General features: G+C 31.3%; 2 protein-coding genes and 1 non-coding gene across 3 annotated transcripts; all 3 read left to right on the top strand.

The window, feature by feature from the left end:
• The first annotated feature begins 703 nt into the window (after positions 1–703).
• On the top strand, positions 704–810 carry LOC141681481 (small nucleolar RNA R71). Its single transcript, XR_012558912.1, has one exon. It is a non-coding gene; the product is annotated as a small nucleolar RNA R71 (small nucleolar RNA).
• Positions 811–11,490: 10,680 nt separating this feature from the next.
• LOC141676643 (uncharacterized) lies at positions 11,491–14,421 on the top strand. Its single transcript, XM_074482335.1, has 11 exons — positions 11,491–11,629; positions 11,935–12,011; positions 12,108–12,166; positions 12,268–12,325; positions 12,418–12,457; positions 12,727–12,822; positions 12,913–12,959; positions 13,050–13,110; positions 13,305–13,396; positions 13,462–13,695; positions 14,062–14,421. The coding sequence occupies exons 2-11, from the start codon at positions 11,979–11,981 to the stop codon at positions 14,209–14,211; spliced, it is 870 nt and encodes a 289-aa protein (XP_074338436.1). The 5' UTR covers positions 11,491–11,629; positions 11,935–11,978; the 3' UTR covers positions 14,212–14,421.
• A 4,901-nt stretch (positions 14,422–19,322) lies between these two features.
• Positions 19,323–20,522, top strand: LOC141679212 (F-box/kelch-repeat protein At3g23880-like). Its single transcript, XM_074485720.1, has one exon. It carries the CDS (start codon positions 19,323–19,325, stop codon positions 20,520–20,522), a length of 1,200 nt encoding a protein of 399 aa, XP_074341821.1.

Below are 20,522 nucleotides of genomic sequence, written 5' to 3'. Positions count from 1 at the left end.
GGGAAGGGTGCCAGGTTGACGATTGAGCACTGCATTGGCTAATTGACCGATTTGATTTTCCAAGGTCTTGATAGAAACCGCCTGACTCTTGCATAACAGCTTAAGTTCCTCAAAATCAGCACTAGTAGGTGCAGCTGTACTTCCCTGTTGAGGATATGATTGCCTTGTAGCATACTGCTGTGGTTGCTGGAATCCAGGTGGGTTAAACTGTTTACTCACTCCTTGCTGATATGGTGGCTGAATAGCATTCTGATTATTCCCCCAGCTGAAATTTGGATGATTTCTGTTGTTAGGATGATAGGTCACTGGCACAGGCTGCTGTTGTCGCTGATAATTATTCACATACTGAATAGATTCGTTAACAAGAGAACACTGATCCGTAGCATGAGAACCTGCACAAAGCTCATAAACCATAGCTATTTGATTAACTCCATATGTAGCCAAAGAATCAACCTTCATTGATAGCGCTTGGAGCTGGGCTGCAATAGCGGTGGCTGCATCAACTTCCAGAATACCTGCTACCTTGCCTGACGTCATCCTCTGAGTTGGGTTTTGATGCTCATTTGCAGCCATCGTCTCTATAAGATTATACGCCTCAGTATAGCTTTTAGCCCATAAGGCGCCTCCAGCTGCTGCATCGAGCATGGGCCGAGATTGGGCCCCCAAACCATTATAGAAACCAGTGATCACCATCCAATCCGGTATTCCATGATGTGGACATTTTCTCAACATTTCCTTGTAGCGTTCCCAAGCCTCGCACATAGATTCTGTAGGTTGCTGCGCAAACTGAGTAAGAGCACTCCTCATAGCAGCAGTCTTTGCCATCGGATAAAACTTCACCAGAAACTTTTGCGCAAGATCTTGCCACGTAGTGATGGACCCAGCTGGTTCAGAATGTAACCAGTCTTTAGCCTTGTCCCTCAGTGAGAATGGGAAAAGCCTCAACTTGATAGCCTCATCAGTCACGCCATTATACTTAAAAGTGCTGCAGATCTCGACAAAATTCCTTATGTGCATGTTGGGGTCTTCAGTTGCCGCTCCTCCAAAAGAAACAGAATTCTGCACCATCTGAATAGTGCCCGGCTTGATTTCAAAGGTGTTAGTTTGAATAGCCGGATGAAGGATGCTTGACTGAATGTCATCAATTTTAGGCCGAGAAAAATCCATAAGAGCTGGATCAGCTTGAACAATATGATCTCCCATGTTTACTGGTTCTTTCCGCTCTGTTCCTGAATCCGAATCCTCAAAATCTAACTTCTCCGGAATATCAAGAACTTCGTCTGTCTCCTCAGCTGTATCTAAAGTCCTCTTGCGAGCACGAGAACGAGTTTGCATAAACGCTTGCTAAAGTACCTGAAACACAACCGGAAACAATAATTAACTACTACGTCCTAATCACTGAGTCCTAATGACCAATGATGGTAAGTACATAAACTAATCAAATACGCCGAGTCCCCGGCAGCGGCGCCAAAAACTTGTTAAGGCGAAATCACGCACTAATATTCACGCAAGTATACGCGTTCGCAAGTAATATAGAATACTTTCTAGTTCGTTCCCACAGAGACTCAGACTAAATTATTTTCTAATTAAACTCACTCACCAATGTATGATTACTTCTCAATGTTAAGACACTAACACTTAAGATTGTTGATTAAATATTAACTACAATTAACTACTTAATTAATCACTTACTTAACACTTCAAATTATCAATAATAAAACACTCATGAGATCACAACTTCATTACTACTTCCTTCAATAGCCATTGTTATTACCTTTAGCATGTGACAGTGATGATATTAATCGAATAACACGAAACTGATAAAAGCCAACTTTCATTGTACTAATACCATTCTACCAAACATCCACAATTAAGATAGAAGTTGAATAGTCATCAATTATGTTGAGTTCCTATATGTCTACAGAAATTGACAACACAACGATTTAAGCGCAAGTTATTCCTTTTGATTACATAGGGCAAATAAAACTGTTAGAGTTACCCACTAATCATGCACAACGTACATGAACCTATGCTAGCATGGCAAGTTCTAAATCTCAAGATCCACCGTCGCTTCATAAGAGATTAACACCCTATCTTATATGTTCGCATCTTATATGTTCGCGACGCACATAAGACGAATACGCACAACCAATACTAGATATCATACAATCATCACACACTAAAGTATTAAACAATTAACTAAAGAATTCCATAGTAAATCCGTTGCAACCCCATGATCACGATTAGCCCATAATAGCACTTATCGTCATCATGGGTTCATATGAAATCATGATAAACAAACATAAGAAAATAATAACTAAACTAATTATATTAAAACAGAGTACGTCACAAGAGTAAATAAGTTCAAAGTAAGAAAACTAGCATCCAACGTTACAACGAAACAAGAATCACAAGAAAATATGCTTCCTCTTCGTTGCGGTGTGCTAAATCGGTCTTCTTCCTTATCTCCTTCGCTCCTTGTGTAAAAACACGATCTTCTTCAATCCACACTTGTGAAAACGTCTCAAATCTACTTATATAATAGTCCCATAAAACTCAGATTACATAGAAGTGGAAACCAAACAGAAGTAGAAGTCCTGAAATAATATATCTTTTTTCCCGACCCTGTGCGGCCGCTCAGCATGCTGCGCGGCCGCTCAGCAATGTTGAGCGGGCGCTCAGACCTCTACTGGAAAAAATCTGATTTTGCTCCGTTTCTTCGCCGTAATCTGTCCGTTTCTTTCCTCTCGCAATGGTGAACACATGCCAAGGCTTATTCTTGATGATTCCTCCCCCGAAATGCAACTAATACCCTAAAATGTATAAACACTAGAAAAACGCATCAAATACACAAAATACTTGATTTCAAGACACCAATTTAAGCCATTTTAAGACGCTCTAAGTGGTATAAAATGACACTTATCAACATGCTATTAGCTTTTATAAACAGTCACTTGTCATTTCCATTTATAGAAAAGTATATCTTCTATTTCTGGCTTAGCATATCTTTAGCATCATGTGATTATCTTGATCTTCCTTTATCAGTTAATCTTCACCATTGATCTTGCACATTCTTCTAGCTGCTTTTTGTAGACTTGTCAATCCTGCTATTTGGATTGTTTGTTGATTGTTAATCTTGGATATTGAACTGATCTGCAATTTTGTACTTTGAGATTTTACCTCGAGATTTCCATTTGGTCTATAGAGAACTTGACATCTCGATAAGTATATTGGCTTATCGAGATCTCTAATGCTCCATAGTAAATTTGACTTGTAGAGGTCTCTGAGTTCTCTATAAGAGAATTTGGCTTGTGGAGATCTCTACTCTTCATATCTTCACTTTGACTTATCGATATCTCTGAGTTCTCTAATGGTTTATTGACTTATCGATAACTCAGAGTTCTCTAGTCAAATTTGACTTTTCGACAACTCAGATTTCTCTAGTGAATTTTGGCTTATCGATATCTCTGAGTTCTCTAATGGAATTTGACTTATCGATAACTCAGAGTTCTCTAATGAATGTTGACTTGTCGATAACTCTGAGTTCTCTAGTGAAGAAATGACTTGTCGATATCTCCAATCTCCATGTCTTCAACTTGGCTTGTCGATATCTCTGTGAGTTCTCTAGTGCCTTTCCTAACTTCTCGATAAGTAATTTTGAGTTCTCGAATGACTTCTCTATAACACTAAATCAGTGACTTGTAGAGATCTTGACTTAGAATATTTTTCCTAAAACAGATTTATTCAACTCCAACCTTCTTCATAATTCTTCTGAGGCATGATTTTATTGATCTTCTTCCAAAAAGAATTCTTAGGCTTGACACTGTTTATAGAAAAAGACTCCAGTCTGTTCCTTTGACCTTTTTACAGACTTTAAGTGTTACAAGTACAAAATACAAATTTAGATAACAATACAATTTACTTTGGGTTGACAAATTGTCTTAGTCTTGTTAAAGTACATGCATGTCTTACACAACATCGACTACCAAATTTGTAATATTTCTTCTATTATAATATAGTATAGATGTAAATATTTTGTTTTAGACGAATAAGTATTATATATTATTTATTTATTCCCGATGTCATTTTATCGATCAACGAATTATCTTTCAATTCTAGTTTTATTTTAGCTTTGTTCAATAATTTATTTTTTTAGGCAGGGTAATAATATTTATTATTTTGTTTTAGCTGATGCAGCAAATTAGCCTAACTATATTTGGTTTTTCTTTATCCCCGTATCAATTGTATAATTTTGTTTAAATCTGAAGGGATAATGTATATAATTTTAATAGCTTATTTTATCCTTAGGCCATTATACATCTAAGAATTATTTTTAAATTTTAATTTTGTTTTTTAGGCCGATTCAATAGTATAATCTTTTTTCCCGGATAAATAATAATTTGAATTTTCTTTTTGACCAATTTAATATAATAATCTTTTTTTTATGTCTAGATGTATAGTATATATTATTTTATTTTGGTTTGAGGCCATTATACAAATTTAATTCTTTTGGTATTTGTCTAATTATATTGTGAATATTAATCTATTAATCTTAGCGTTGTAAATTAATAAATTATATATTTAGAGGATGACCAGACAACTACCAACAAAACTTCTAAATATTTCTCATTTAATATAATAGTATAGATAAATAGATAATACAGATAAATTCTAAAATATGTAAATGTAATCTGATAAAAATAATTGAAAATAAAAAGGATAGAATATTTTAGTTGAAATATTATTAATTTATATACTAATTAATACTATAATAGATTTTTAAAATAATTAAAAATAATAGGTTAAGTAAATTTAGATGGCATAAAATAAATCACCATAAGATACGTGTGAGGCATGACATGGTATGTTGTGTTGTGACAACTCATGTAGTATATTTTAGACTGTGTGATAACTTCATTCACGGAGCGTAGGATTATATTCATCCAGTTCTTGCTTTAAACCATCCTAAAAATTAATTTAGCATGCTCACATGTTTTATATACACAATCTTAGATTCTCATTACATTTGCAATATGAATGCTCATCTATACTCATAAATTTGGTTAGGTTGTCGTACAAAATTTTTAATTAATTTTTGCTATTACATTGAAAATGTATGATTAGAATTCATATTCGGTCGCGGCGGCTAGGTTATCATATATATATACGGGAATGATCGAATACAAATTAAAATTAAAATAGAAATTAGGAACTAATCTAAGTCATTAGATCAACCTAATCTAATGGTCCCATAAATCACTCCACCCTACTACTCTGCACCCTCACACACTCAATTTCAGCTTTTCCCTTCCGTTTTTAATTTGATTTTTCCCGTCAAACCGTGATTTTTTTTTAAAATCCGATTTCACTGTATTTTTTACATCTCTCAATGATCGATTTGCATACCATATGTGTTATATTTCGAAGCAATTTTTGAAAAAAAATTATTTGATTTCTAGTTTTTATTCTAAATTAGTTTATATTGGAGTAGCCTATATATATATATATAATATGTTGTACAGTGTGAAATTAATAAAAGAATTTGAAATCGACTTCTAACCAGTTTAATATTATATTAATTAATAAGGATATTTAAGTAATTTTAGTAAGTATCGATCGATTGACTACCAAAATTTTAATGTTTCATCTATTATAATATAATAACTGGCCCAAAATCCGTGCGATGCACGATTATTTTAAATAATTGTCATTTTATTATTTGTATTTTGATATTTTATTAATTATATTTGTTAAAAAAATAAATATATATGAATAAGTATAACCGGATATTTCTTTCATTATATTCTAAGAACTATTTATAATAATTCGATTCTAAAATAAATAAGTTTATACACTGACACGGTAATTAGATACTGAAAATATATATATTCGGCCTAATTAAATTGGTCATGTATGTCAATTATGATATTTTAATTTACAATTACGTAGATTATCGATAAGATTCAAATGTTTTACTAATTTATATAATTACTATTAAATCTAATTATAAATTTGATTTAAAAATTTCAAAGATAATAATTTACGCGATAAAACTACAACTGATTATAATCGGAGATTGAAGTGATTTTTTATTAGTGATTTAGCATGATATGCGCATGTTAATGCTAATGTTGATATGGTATATACTTTAAGAAACTTCCAGTTTGGGATTAGTTTCAAAACGAGAGTCGAGACATATGCAATTTATCAACTGAGACGGATATGGAAGCATAAGTCCATCTCTAATTATATTCTCTCATCTTGTAGTTTATAAGAACGTGTGCGATACATAAATTATTTTTAATTTTTTTAAAATTTATTTATATTTGAAATTTTTAAATATAAAACTTTTTATTTAAAATATTTGATAATATTATTTGATAATAATTAAACATACACATATACGTATATGTAAGTGATATCCTTGAAATAAGACGTATCTTATTGAAAACAATATTATTGAATGTGACATATAATATTATTGATATTTATAGTTGTGTATACATATGATAATACTTTTTTAATTAAAAGATAAATTTTAATACTGATTATAGTACAAATTACCCTTAATTTGCTTTTTGTCTTCTTTTCACGCGGATCAATTGTACACATTATTTTGTTATAGTCTAAGACCCATTATACCGACTAAATTCAACTAATTATTTCCATCTTTAATTTAATTTGTTTAAGCTCGAATATATGATATAATTATTTTAGCCCGTGTAAAAATATATTATTTTATTTTAATTGGTCTAAATATTTTTTAACTTATTTTTTTTCTAGGAATAATAGTATTAAACTTTTTTATCCTCGTTGAATAATATATAATATTTTATTTTATTCTGACACTGTTCCACAAAGTAACTAATTTTAGTATTGCATATGTAACAAAATAGTATGAAAAGTATAGAAGCATAAGAAATCTATAGTTACATAAGCCATTATTTCAACCAAATCCAAGTATATATATTTAGTTTGTTTAAAATTTTATTTTAATGCAGGTTTAATATTATTTTTTTAGTAAGGATGAGTAGTATATTATCTTAGTCCAGTTTGAATATTAATTTATTTTAACCCGATGTAACAAATTAAATTAATTATGTATAATTTTTTAATTTGTTATTTTAGCCTGGATGAACGGTAATAATTTTTTAAAACTGAAGTATCTTCAAAAAGTAAATCTAATAACTTTATATTACAAACAGATTAAGTACACTAAAATACTCTCAACCTTGAAGTAGCCTCCCTATCATCTTTGAGGGGCTTCCACCGGCTTTCACCGGTAGAAAGCCCCGATCTCTTCTTCTTTTTATTATTGTTAGTTTCATCTCTTGCTAATTTTCAATAATTTTCCAATTTATTTGGGTTTTGTTTGTCTCTCCTTGTGAGAGTTTGCTTTTATTTGATTTGTTTGCAATTTATCATACCCGAGATTACAAGTCAACGAATTTTTCATGGTGTTGATTCGGTGATAAAGGTTTTTATGGTGATACATTTGTGGTCGATTGATCAAAACAACAATTGGAGGATTACATCACGTAGATATCACTTCAAAAAATCGCTTGGTTGCCTATCAAGAAGGAAGGATTCAACATAGATATAATTATGCGTTTGTTCAATTTCGATCATATGTGTAGATGCTTTATTACTTTTCATTATTGGATTATTTTCATTTTTCAAAAAAAAATACTGAATAAATAATATGCAATATTTTCTTTTATCCCAGGCCATTGTACCTGACAACGAATTATCTTTTGATTTGAATAAAGTTTTAGTCGGTCCAAGAGTATTATTTTCTTAGGCTCGGGTGAATATTATGTTTTATCCCGAATTCATTATATATATGTATTGCTAATTATATTTATGTTATTATTTTGTTTCTAATTAAATTGAATGATAAGAATTTTATTTTTTCTTAAAATAATTAAACTTGAAACATATGTGCATATTTTATGTTATTTGTAATTAAGTAATTATTTTGACAGATATAGTGTATCTTTTGATTGATTCGAAAGAGAATGGAATTGTTTATTTTAGCTAAAAAAAATTAGTTTGCGATAAGAGTTTGTTAGGAGGAAGGGTTCAAGGGTGCTATTTAGATTCGACTGCGTATAAGCCGGATATGGACTGTTTTGTCGGAAGGTTTATTGCTAAGGATCATGGGTCCCGTGTTGATTTTTGAATTAATATTAAATAGTTAAATAAGAAAAATTCATTAGTTTAATAAAAATAATAAAGTAAGGATAATTAAATAATTTCAGTAAGTACCGATCAATCTACTACCAAACTTTTAATATTTCGTCTTTATATAATAGTATAGATAGTACAAAAGATAGATAGATAATCAGCATATATTAAAAAAAATTGTCCATAATATTTTTAGAGAAAGATTTATTTTATTTTGACAAAAAAAAGACTACATGTTTTATTTAAAAAATGTATAGATTAAAAAGAATTGTTTAAAATATTTGTAAAAAAAAGTTGTTTTAGTTGATGAAAATAAAAAAGGAACGTATTTTACTTATAAAGATAATTGGTTAGATATTAATTAAGTAAGGGTAATTGAGTAAAATATTAAAAAAACATCTAAGAAATGGCAATTATATAATTGAAAGAAAGACCATAAATTTTTCGTATTTAATATAATAATATAGATAGATAAATAAATGATTCGACTTCAAATATTAAATATTTTTTTGATTTGTTTTGATGAATTCGAAAGAGAATGGAATTGTTTATTTATCTAAAAAACTTTAGTTTGCGATAAGAGTTTGTTATGAGGAAGGGTTCAGGGTTCAATTAGATTCAACTGCGTATAAGCCGCAAGGATATGGACTGTTTTGTCAAAAAGTTTTCTGTTACGGATTATAGGTCCTGTGTTGGTTTTTTCAATTAATATTAAATAATTAAATAAGAATATTTAATTAGTTTAATAAAAATAATAAAGTAAGGATAATTAAGTAATTTTATCAAGTACCGACCGATCGACTACCAAACTTTTAATATTTCATCTTTATATAATAGTATAGATAGTATAAAAGATAGATAGATAATCAGCATTTATTAAAAATATTTGTCCATAATATTTTTAGAGAAAGATTTGTTTTATTTTGAGAAAATAAAAAGTTTTATTTAAAAAATATATAGATTAAAAACAATTGTCTAAAATAGTTGTAGAGAAGGAGTTGTTTTAGTTGGTGAAAATAAAAAAGGCAATGTATTTTACTTATAAAGATAACTGGTTGGATATTAATTAAGTAAGGGTAATTGAGTAAAATATTAAAAAAAATTAAGAAATGGCAATTATGTAATTGAAAGAAAGATCATAAATTTTTTCGTATTTAATATAATAATATAGATAGATAAATAAATAATTCGACTTCAAATATTAAATATTTTTTTTTATTTATTTTGATGGATTCGATAGAGAATGAAATTGTTTATTTTATCTAAAAAACTTTAGTTTGCGATAAGAGTTTGTTATGAGGAAGGGTTCAAGGGTTCCAATTACATTCGACTGCGTATAAGCCCCAAGGATATGGACTGTTTTGACAAAAAGTTTTCTGTTACGAATTATAGGTCCCGTGTTGGTTTTTTGAATTAATATTAAATAATTAAATAAGAATATTTAATTAGTTTAATAAAATAATAAAATAAGGATAATTAAGTAATTTGAGCAAGTACCGATCGATCAACTACCAAACTTTTAATATTTCATCTTTATATAATAGTTTAGATAGTATAAAAGATAGATAGATAATCAGCATTTATTAAAAAGATTTGTCCAAAATATTTTTAGAGAAAGATTTGTTTTATTTTGAGAAAATAAAAAAGACAACACATTTTATTTAAAAATTGTATAGATTAAAAAGAATTGTCTAAAATAGTTGTAGAGAAAGAGTTATTTTAGTTGGTGAAAATAGAAAAGGCAACGTATTTTACTTATAAAGATAATTGGTTGAATATTAATTAAGTAAGGTCAATTGAGTAAAATATTGAACTTTTTTAAGAAAGGGAAATTATGCAATTATGTAGAGAAAGGGATATTAACTAAGAAGGGCAACATAATTATGTATATAATTAAATAAAGTAAATAATTAAGTAGCTGAAAAAGTTATTTTATTAATTATTAGTGGTTATAATATTATTATTCTATTTTATTAAATAACTTGTCCATGATATTTAAAGAAGTTGTTTTAATTGAGAGAAATAAAAAAGGTAATATGTTATAGAATAGTTGAGAACGATTTTTATTTCTTTTTCTATTATAATTCAATTACAAAGGCTAATAAATTTTTTAAATAATATAAAGGTAATTCAGTAAATTCAGCGTGTACCAAAAAATAGGTACCTTACCAAAACTTTCAATGTTTCGTTTATATAATAATAATAGATATTTGATAATATAATTAATTTATATACTAATTAACACTATAATACATTTAAAAATAGTTAAAAATAATAATTAAGTAAATTTCGGTGGCATAAAATAAATCACCATAGGATCATGTGTAAGTCATGACATGGTATGTTGCCAGGACACCGTATGTCCTAGAGTGTCAAAGTACTGTGTACACTTGCCCCTTAATTAGTTTAATAAAAGAATTAGAAATCGACTTCTAACCGGTTTAGTTTAATATACTGTATATTGTATAGTGTGAAAGTACGGTGTATACTTGCCCCTTTTTTAATTTAATAAAATAATTATAAATTGACTTTTAACCGGTTTAATATTATACTCCCTCCGTCCCTCCCAAATGTTTACATTTGGGTGGGGCGCGGAGTTTAAGAAAAATGATAAAGTAGTGGAGAAAAGTTGAAAAAATGAGTAAAGTAGTGGGACTGATTAATATTATATGTATAAAGTGATTATAGTGGAGGAAAATAGTGGATGTAGTTAATTTAAAAACTATAAAAACTTTACTATTTTTGGAAAGTTTTGAAATGTAAACAATTGGATGGGACATCCCAAAAAGGAAAGTGTAAACAAATGGGAGGGACAGAGGGAGTATTAATTAATAAAAATATTTAAATAATTTTAGTAAGTACCAACCGACTGACTATAAATTTTTTAATATTTCGTTATAGATTATTTTATAACCTTTATTGTACGCACATAATATTTTACCGTCAGAAATTAAGTGGTACTTTGGTTTTATCATAAATAAAGTTACTATATTAAATATTACTAAAATAACAAATTATGATCTTAAAAAAAATATATATATATATATATAATTTACAAACATTTTATATTCTCTATTTTGTTTTTACAAATATCCGCTGAATATCGGTTAAGGTACGAATTTATGATTTTTTAGATAATTTTTAAAAATTAAATGATTTATGAATAATTTAATAATTTATTAGAAATATATTTGATTAATTTATTGATAATTTTTAAAAAATGTACCGATATTTAGAACAAAGGTTTTTAAGACATCTTATTTTATTTCTGACAAAAAATATCATTACAACGTGTGCAGACAGCAACATAGTACAAAGTGAACTTGACATCAAAGCCTTTTGTGTTTGATATAAATTTCAAAAATCCCGTGTGTTTGGTTTGAGCCCACGCTAGGACATAAACCCTAGCAGACAGCCACCCCCGATTGCTTCGCTCCACTGGGTAATCCTCAAAAACACCATATCATCCTTATACATATAAATCATATATGTATACGCATTGATTATATGTGCATTGATTCTTTGTTTCTGTTTGATCAACTATCCAACTTATAAATTTAGATTTCATCATTCGATTGTGATAATAAAAATCAATGTGTTGTTTTACCCAGAAATTAATTAGGATGGCACTAACACATTTTTTAATCTCCCTCCCTCTCTCTCTCTCTCTCTCTCGATAATCATGTAATTGTAATAATAATGTTCGATAATGTGAATTTTTATTGAGGTTGGTGATTTTTTGTACAGGGGATCATTGTTTATTTGAAGTTGATTATATAGTTATAGTAGTGATGGATGATGACAAGAAAATTGTGCCTAGAAGGGTTTGATCTCTATACCCTTTTTCAGATTTTGTTGAATTTATATATTGATGTTCAATCAAGGGATTTTAAATGATTCTTTGATTTTAACTGATATAGGTGAGATTTGCTCCGAAAGCTCCTCCTCGCAGAGAGCGTAAACTTGTTTTGCCTAAAGTGTGAGGACTTTTGTCAGTGTAGTTTGTTTGTGTATTGAAATATGATATTGTGTGCAGCTAAGCTGCCGATACTTATTGGCATGTACTGATTGTGCTTGCAGAGAAAAGTTTGAAGAGATGGATGCTGCGAAGGCAGAGGAATTGATGCGACGCTTCAATGTAATTCTTATTGTGTTCATTATTTTACTTCTGTTTTTAATTATGCTCCTATGATTTAGAATTATAACTTATGTTGTTATCTCTCATTTTAGGAAGCGTCCTCGAAGGTGAGACCTAAGGCTGAACAAAAACGTAAGTGTCTTTTTATAGTTTCTTTCGATATGACTTATCTTTAGTTCAAATTAACTTTAATGTAATGTTTGGAATCTCATACATGTTTGGTGAATATTTTATATTGAGTGTATTAAATATGAGGGGAAAAAGTTCCTTCCGAGGTAGGCGATTTAGATTATGTTAATAGTTCGCACAGGTACTTTTCCTTAATGGTTTCCTCCACTGAGTACGATCCAGGGATTTATAAATCAAATTGTTGTATTAAAATCTTTTGTTCATATATGTAGCCAAACAAGTTCAGGTTGCCTTTGGTAGAGATGGGGGATCTTCTATGAAATCATACGGTGCTTTAAAAAATATTCAAGCGATTCAAGCTGCTGGAGGTAATTAAACTTTTTCTTTTTTATTGTCTCTCATTCAGTCACATTAAAATGATTGGTGCATTTAATAAAAATGTGTTTCCTTATGTGAAGGTTCCGCTTCAGGTGGGAGAGAGATCAAAGAATACAAGGAACCATGGGTAGGTATTATAACAGCGTGCTAGATACATAATTTCTTGTGAACTGAATGCTGTTCCCCATTCATTGGCTTTGTCTCCATACCTGTACAGGATTACTATACCAATTACCCTGTGACTCTTCCTCTGAGAAGACCATACTCGGGAGATCCAGGTATGATTTAAGGTTTCTTCACAACTTTAGAAGATAAAGATTCAAGCTAATGCTGCAATCACAGCTTTCATTACAAACTTTGTTAACTTGGCCCAATTTTTAATACATTAATTTTATTAATTACCGCACGCCATCTTCTATGATGAAACTTGTTTTGTTTATGCTCTGAGAGATATAAATTTGTTTCCTTGTAGAATTACTAGATGCAGAGGAATTTGGAGAAACACTAGAGAGCATTGCTGATGATGAATCTTCCATAAATTCAGCTATCGAGCTTGGCCTTATGGTAAGTGTTCTGATTAAATTAGTTCATAATTTGAAATCCCTTTGACTCCTTTAAAATGGTTTCAGGAGGAGGATCCGGAAACAAATATGTTTTTCCTCCAATTTCCAGAAAATTTGCCCGTGACAAGACAATCAGTTAAGGAGGGACTTGAAACGAGCAATACTTCTAAACCCGTAAAAGGTTCAGGAGCTTCAGGAAAAGTTTGCCATTTAAATGAGCTACCTGCCGGCTTCATGGGTAAAATGTTGGTTTACAGGAGTGGTGCAGTCAAGTTGAAGCTTGGGGATATCCTGTATAATGTGAGTATGCAGCTTATCACTGTTGGCTGTGTGATTTATTTATGCAATTATTACTTCATATTTAATGTGTTTCCTTTTGTATTAAACTTTACAAATTATTTGATAATTGCTGTAATTAGTTTTTAGGGTAATTTTTATTTATTAAAGGAGGGCCAATCTTCTTTCAATTTTTTTTGCTAAGCAGCCAATCCTCTTTCACTGTCATGGATAGTTTAACAGTATATATCCCCTACCAAATCTGAACTTTATTGATGTAAACTCTCTTAAGTCTTATCACAGAAGTCAACTTTTCAGTTATCTGGATGACTGGATATATTTTACTCATTCTAATGAGCTATTCATTTTTGTTGCTTTTGTCCGAATCAGGTTTCTTCAGGATTGAACAATGTTTTTGCTCAAGATGCTGTTGCGATTAATACAGAAGAGAAGCATTGCTGCGTTGTTGGGGAAATAAACAAACGTGCTATTGTTTCCCCAGATTTAGAATCTCTCTTAGATAGTATTTCGGAGTTATGATAGTTTTGTCATTTCACAACAAAATTTGTTTCACATATAGAAGAATCTGATATTATTCTTTCAATGACACAAAATAGGTTACCGCTTGACAAACTATCATGTTTCTTCATCTGAATATTTATTGATGGAGCTTGAGAGTTATGGAAGAATATGTTTGAATAAATATGAAAACTGCTTGATCATCAATGTAGCTTTGGATAATTTTATGAATTTTGTGCATCATGCATGAGTATCAATTATTACATTGTCAGTTTAACATATCATTTGTTACATTTTCAGTGGTATAAATTTTACTTATTTGTCATAAATCACTTGTCAATCTTGCTTAGTTGTTTAATCTGAAATACATTATGTTTCCCGTTGAAATAATCATCCAGCATATCACTGGTCACAAGAATTGATCCCTAAACCTTTACCAAAGTTAGAAGAGAGGGTTTCCCCACTAGGAGCCACGGGTAGAAAATATACAGTTCTTGATAGTTTCTGCAATGATTAATATATGTACAGAAAAGTAAGGCGGGCTTAGGACATTTAAAACTTTTGCATCTATGTTTCAGGTGAATATCTTCGTATGGGAAAGTGATTAGGAACAGAAGAGGAGAATTTTAAAGAAGTTATTAATTAGTTTACATGTATTTAGTTCAGAGGTAGAGCTGAGAGCTGAGAGCTGACAATTTATTAATTATGTAGGTTATTTTTAAAAACCCAATTGTTTACGGTTTAATTCTCAATACAAGTTATGTTATTTCCCAAGTATAATCTTAAACTTGATCAATATACATTGATTGGCTTATACAGATTGATTTGAGTCTCTTTTATGGGTTGTGATTCATAGTTTTTCTCCCTTCTGCAGCTGGAACCCCTTAGAATGTTCTGCGTTTTGCCCCCCCCCCCCAAGTTCTATCTTTTTTCGTGTTTTTTGTTAATATACCTAGTGTTTTACGAGTTCTCCTGTAAGATAAAGCCCTAAACTTAGATATATTTTACCAAGGGTGCAATCAATCCGTGAGCATACGTTGTGTCAGCACTTCTGCCATTTAAGAGCTTCTTTGCCTTTTGGCTAGAGTTATGAAATTAATCTACAATGAAAAAAGCAATATTATGCATTAAATGTGTTTAAATCTAGCTCTCTTCATATTTAAGGCGGTTCTATCTGAACCTATAGCTGCAATAGAACAACTTTGCAGTTACCTATTCTGTTGCTCTACATCATTCTTGTTCATGCACGCCTTCTTTCAGAGATTTTGTGTTAGTGTAGGACTCCTCATTTCCATTCTAACAATACTAGAACTATCCTGGCAGAAGGAGCTGTATTCATCATCAGCTCTTCACCATTCCAAACTTATAGAAGAAAGTGATCTGGGAAGAAGTCGACCAGTGTACTGATATACAGGTAGTATAGCTGTAAGTTTAGCCTTTCATTTCTTATTATTCCCTATAACTTCAGTGTGGTTTCATTGGAGATAAGTTTATACATACTAGGGACATTGTTTGTTTACCATGACATCAAGTCTATATGCTTTTCGTTCTGTTGTCATGAAATATATATGCATAAGTAAAGGAGTTTAGGCCTTCAGCTTATCTCTTATCTCACTGAAAGTATGTCTCAGAAGTCAGATAAATTAGTACTGGGGCTGGTTGGGATAAGTGATGTGGGTTTGGCTTTGGTTTTCCTATCCTTTCCCTACTTGGGGTGGCTTCTTTCATATTAGTAAGGAATGTATAGTATTCAACTATGATTTGTGGTATCCCGATATTTCTACGATGGCAGGCTGGAGCTGCAAACAGTTTCCTTGCGGTACTAAGATCTTACTTGGATTCTCTTACGGTCTTACCTCTAGCCTCCGATCTCTCAACACTACAAACGTTCATTTCGATGATGATAAGGTCCGTGTTCTCACGCAAATTGAGTATTGTTTACAAACAGGATATCTTTATGAATTAATTATTTCCTACAGAGTTTTCCTTTCTTGGGATTTTGGCTAATTCTAATGATGATAAGGTCCGTGTTCTCACAGAAACTGAGTATTGATCAGAAACAAGATATCTTTATGAACTAATTATTTCCTACAGAGTTTTCCTTTCTCGGGCTTTTGGCTAGTATTTAAAGTCTTGCTATATCAAAATTCCACCACGATACAAAATTGCTATTGACTAATTTTTCTTCATTCTCAGGTATAATTGCTATTAAACGAAAGTTTCATCATGTCCTTCCTGAATCATGATAGACCTTTTATGAAGGTTTGTTTCTTAAGCATTTGAAGTCGAATATTATTTCTAACATGTACGCATGTCTATATACATTTCATGTATAGATTCTATTGTAGACTAGTATTTAGCAGGTAAACTGTATACATAGCATGTAATTGTAAATTTGTTCAGATAATGCTTTCTATTTATTATCAGTATTGTCATATTTTTTTAGTTCGACCTAGCAAAATGAATGAGAAATGGAGAACCTAATTTCACCGAGGCCATATATTGACAAAATTGTACCATCTTTAATCTGTAACAAACAGCATTAATTGAGGTTTAACTCTTTAATTAGCACCTGAAATGTTAAATGGCAATAGCCGCAATACAATATTCTAGGGTGGAAGATGTTCGTATCTGTGACCATTAAGGCCTAGCATTAATGAACCAAATTGAGCTCTTTTATTGGACTATACAAATGAAACTTATGCTTTGTAACAGTCTGTTTATCTTTTCTGATCAAAGCTCTGATGATTACCTAGATGGCTAGCTGGTAATATGCTGACTTCTGATTTGACATTGAAACAGCTTATCTTGGACACGGCTCTTTAATGCACATACAGATCACATGCTATCTTTCTTCCAGAGGAAATAGAGATGTGATGATTATACACCGGAAAGCTAGTGTTTTAACTTTCAAAATGTCTCTCAACTTATACCGTCAACCTATTGTAATTATTAAAATTTCCTCTAGTGAAACATATCTATCTGCTATATTTGTGCTTCTATCATCTCACAACAAGAATATAATAAAGGAAACCAGAAGTTTTACGATTTAGATCCAGTTATAGCTTCACATTGTGAAACTGTGAATTTATTTTAGGATTTTAGAAGACATTGTGCTATTTAAAAAATCGGGAACTCTTCTTTAAATGTACTTGTCTTACAGATCTTGGGCGTCAACTGTAAAGCCATCAGTGGAGGAAAATGCTGCTAAGTAGTTGAAGGGTGCTGAACTATGTCAGTCTTCCTTGGTGATAACCGAGAAGTAATTAGTAAGCTGGTTAATGTTCACATATTTAAAGATCAATACTACATCTCTTTTATCAAGTTGCGCTTTTACCATTTGTCCATAGTATTATTTTGTGGTTACAGTGACAATTACATTTTGTAGTGCTATTGTGCCATGGCTAGCTATGAAACTCTGGCTGCTTTGCATATTGTCTTCCCTGGTTGGGGACCTGAAAAGTGTTGGAATTGATAATCCTTGTACATATTTAATCTTCTATTTTGCCAACTTTTTCAGGTGATTTTTCAAGGCACACAGTTACGAAATTCTGGTTCTGGGTGCTTTGTTCAGTCTCTTTCCTGGTAGGGGACTTGAGAAGTGTAGGTATCGATTGTCCATATAAATGAAGTACTCGCAAAAATACAATATACAGATTTAAGATAACACATAAATTGATAAGATCGTCGGAGAACAAAATGCTATGGTACAATTCTCCAAGATATAGACGAAACTCGCCAATATATAAACTCGTGAAAAAGCCAGCAGAAATTGCTTCATTAAGCAGAATGATTCTGCGAAGTTTCGATAATAGCAAGTTCAGATTATTTAGGAATTAGGATGTAAATGAGCATATACAATTAGGATTTTGCAGAAACCATTGTGTCTGAACAAAGTCAAGCTGTAAAATTAAGTTAATACATGCATGAGGTCCTAGAAAATCACTTCAAACCTGATTATTGGATTGTATCTGTTTTGCACAGTAGAAATCTTATACCCATTAGTATTATTTCAACTTCTGTTCTATTCTTATAAGGATCAAACAAGAACTTGTTCTTATGCTGTTTAAGGAAACTAGCTCACTTAGCATTGCTGGGGATTTAGGTCGAGTAAATCCAAGAAATTGTATTTTAGAGTGAGGACAAAAAATGTGCTTTAGTAACATTTTAGTAGTTTATTATTGCACTAAAATCCTTCCTCCGTACTTATAAATAGTTAACCTCTCCATTTTTCTAAGAATATCCTAACTTTTTTTTAATGATAAAATATTAAAGTACTTTCGTTGAAATTCAAAATCCTTATCAATGTTCTAAATTATTAAGGTGTTTCATATTAAAAATAAAAAATGAAGTAAAACTCTATTAGAGTTGCTATTAGACTCATTAGTTGATTAACAGTAAACTTTACATCCAAAATTTTCTTTAAGCAACTCAATGGAGTTTTATCGTTAACTAAAATGTCATCTGCACGACACAAAGAAACGAAAATAATCCTTAACAGATTGGCTTTGAATTTGTCCTCTATGCATGCGAACCATGAAAGTACATATATACGAAATTATTCAAAAATGAAGGAATTGTCAGCTATAGCAACAAAAACACAACCACCGGCAAAATAAAGTTGTACAAATTTACGATCCACGTGAAACTCGCAAAATAAAATTTAATGTTGGTTTAATAGTTATTATTCTAACTGCAATTAGAAGCCGAAGAGGAAAGAAATTTACGAATTTTTTCGTTTGAAATTCTATCAATTCAGAATACGATTTGATATTTGGTTTAAAATAATATTTATATTAGACGTTCTATTGCGTCTGGAATTCCTATTTATATTGAATTTGAATTATACGATATACTATTAGATTATCATTGTACTCAACCAGTATATCAGATTATCATTGTACTTGATCAAATCCTATATTGAATTTTAAGTTCTGTTGTTTTCGTACTGTATTTCGAAATCTAACAGCCCAATGACTATAAAATCCTGCTGCGCTTCTTATTTGTTAACGTAACATGTTCTTGTTCGTTCTCGTGCACGCCCAAGGACTGACCTCAAGAAGACAAGAACTCAACGACTACATCAATCATTTGTTGGCACGTTTTCTTTTATCTCGTTTTGTTTTACATCCATGGCTTCAGCTGATCTTCCTGAAGACAGAATTGTCAAAGAGATATTGATTCGAGTTCCAGTTAAGTCCATGGTACGATTTCGATGTGTCTGTAAATTATGGAATTCTCTGGTTTCCAATCCTGATTTCACCCGATCACAGTCCAACCTTAGTGTTTCCAACAACTTCGATGACGATCATATCATACTGAACAAAAGACTTCCAGACAGCAATCTATCGATAATCTCACGTGCAACACTGTCAGAAACTCGCATCAACAAGGTCCCATACCCTGCAGCAATTCATGCTGATATGCACCTTGTTGGTTCTATTAACGGCTTAGTTTGCGTAGTTTGTCTCTCTAGCCTAGGTTATTACTTCATTATATGGAATCCTGCTACTCAAATTTCTAAGAAAATTTTACTACTGAAAAAAAGTTGGTGGCCCTTCAAATTGGAAAAAGATCTGTGGCCTTGCCTGCTTGGATTTGCCTGGGATCATATTTCAAATGACTATAAATTAATATTTGACACTATGCTTTCATTGTCAGCTGTTGCCTATTCGTGTAAAACAGATTCTTGGAGTAACGTAGCTGTGCGTTGGACGAGATATTGGAAGGATGCTCGGTGGTCTCCCTCTGTTATTGTGAAGGGCATCCCTTATTGGAATCAGTCGGATGAAATTATCAAATTTGATGCTAAAATCAATGAGTTCACATACTTCAGCGTTCCTAAAAGACACGTACATTACACTCTTATCGATTTGAATGGTTGTCTTGGATGGATAGGGTATATACGTTTAGGACAGTATGCTTTTCAGCTCCCAGATGTTTATTGTTTTGACGAGAAAAATAGAATTTGGAGTAAGAGGTACATAATTAACATCATTGCTTGTTTATCATGTGAACCATTGTCATATCCTATATGTTTTAAGTATGGTGGCGAGATTATATTTGATGAAAGGAACATTTTGTATGATCTGAAGTCAGGAGAGATCAAGCGTCTTTGTGATCCCAGCGTATATCTTAATGGCTTTAGCTATACCCCTAGCTTCCTTTCCCTCGAGGGAATGGAGCCATTCCAGGAAGAGGCCCTAGAAGATTGGGTCGTTTCTAAATATCAGATTACTTTTGTTATGAAGCGATTGTTGGAATCGTACTGCATTAGTACTTTATTTTTTCTGTTCTGTTCTTTTTGTTCAGTTCTGTACTTTTGGAACTAA

This window comes from Apium graveolens, chromosome 8 (assembly GCF_009905375.1).
Source record: "Apium graveolens cultivar Ventura chromosome 8, ASM990537v1, whole genome shotgun sequence".
Taxonomy (NCBI): domain Eukaryota; kingdom Viridiplantae; phylum Streptophyta; class Magnoliopsida; order Apiales; family Apiaceae; genus Apium; species Apium graveolens.
Note: the sequence above shows the minus strand (reverse complement) of the source record. Positions and strands in the feature narration are given on the sequence as shown.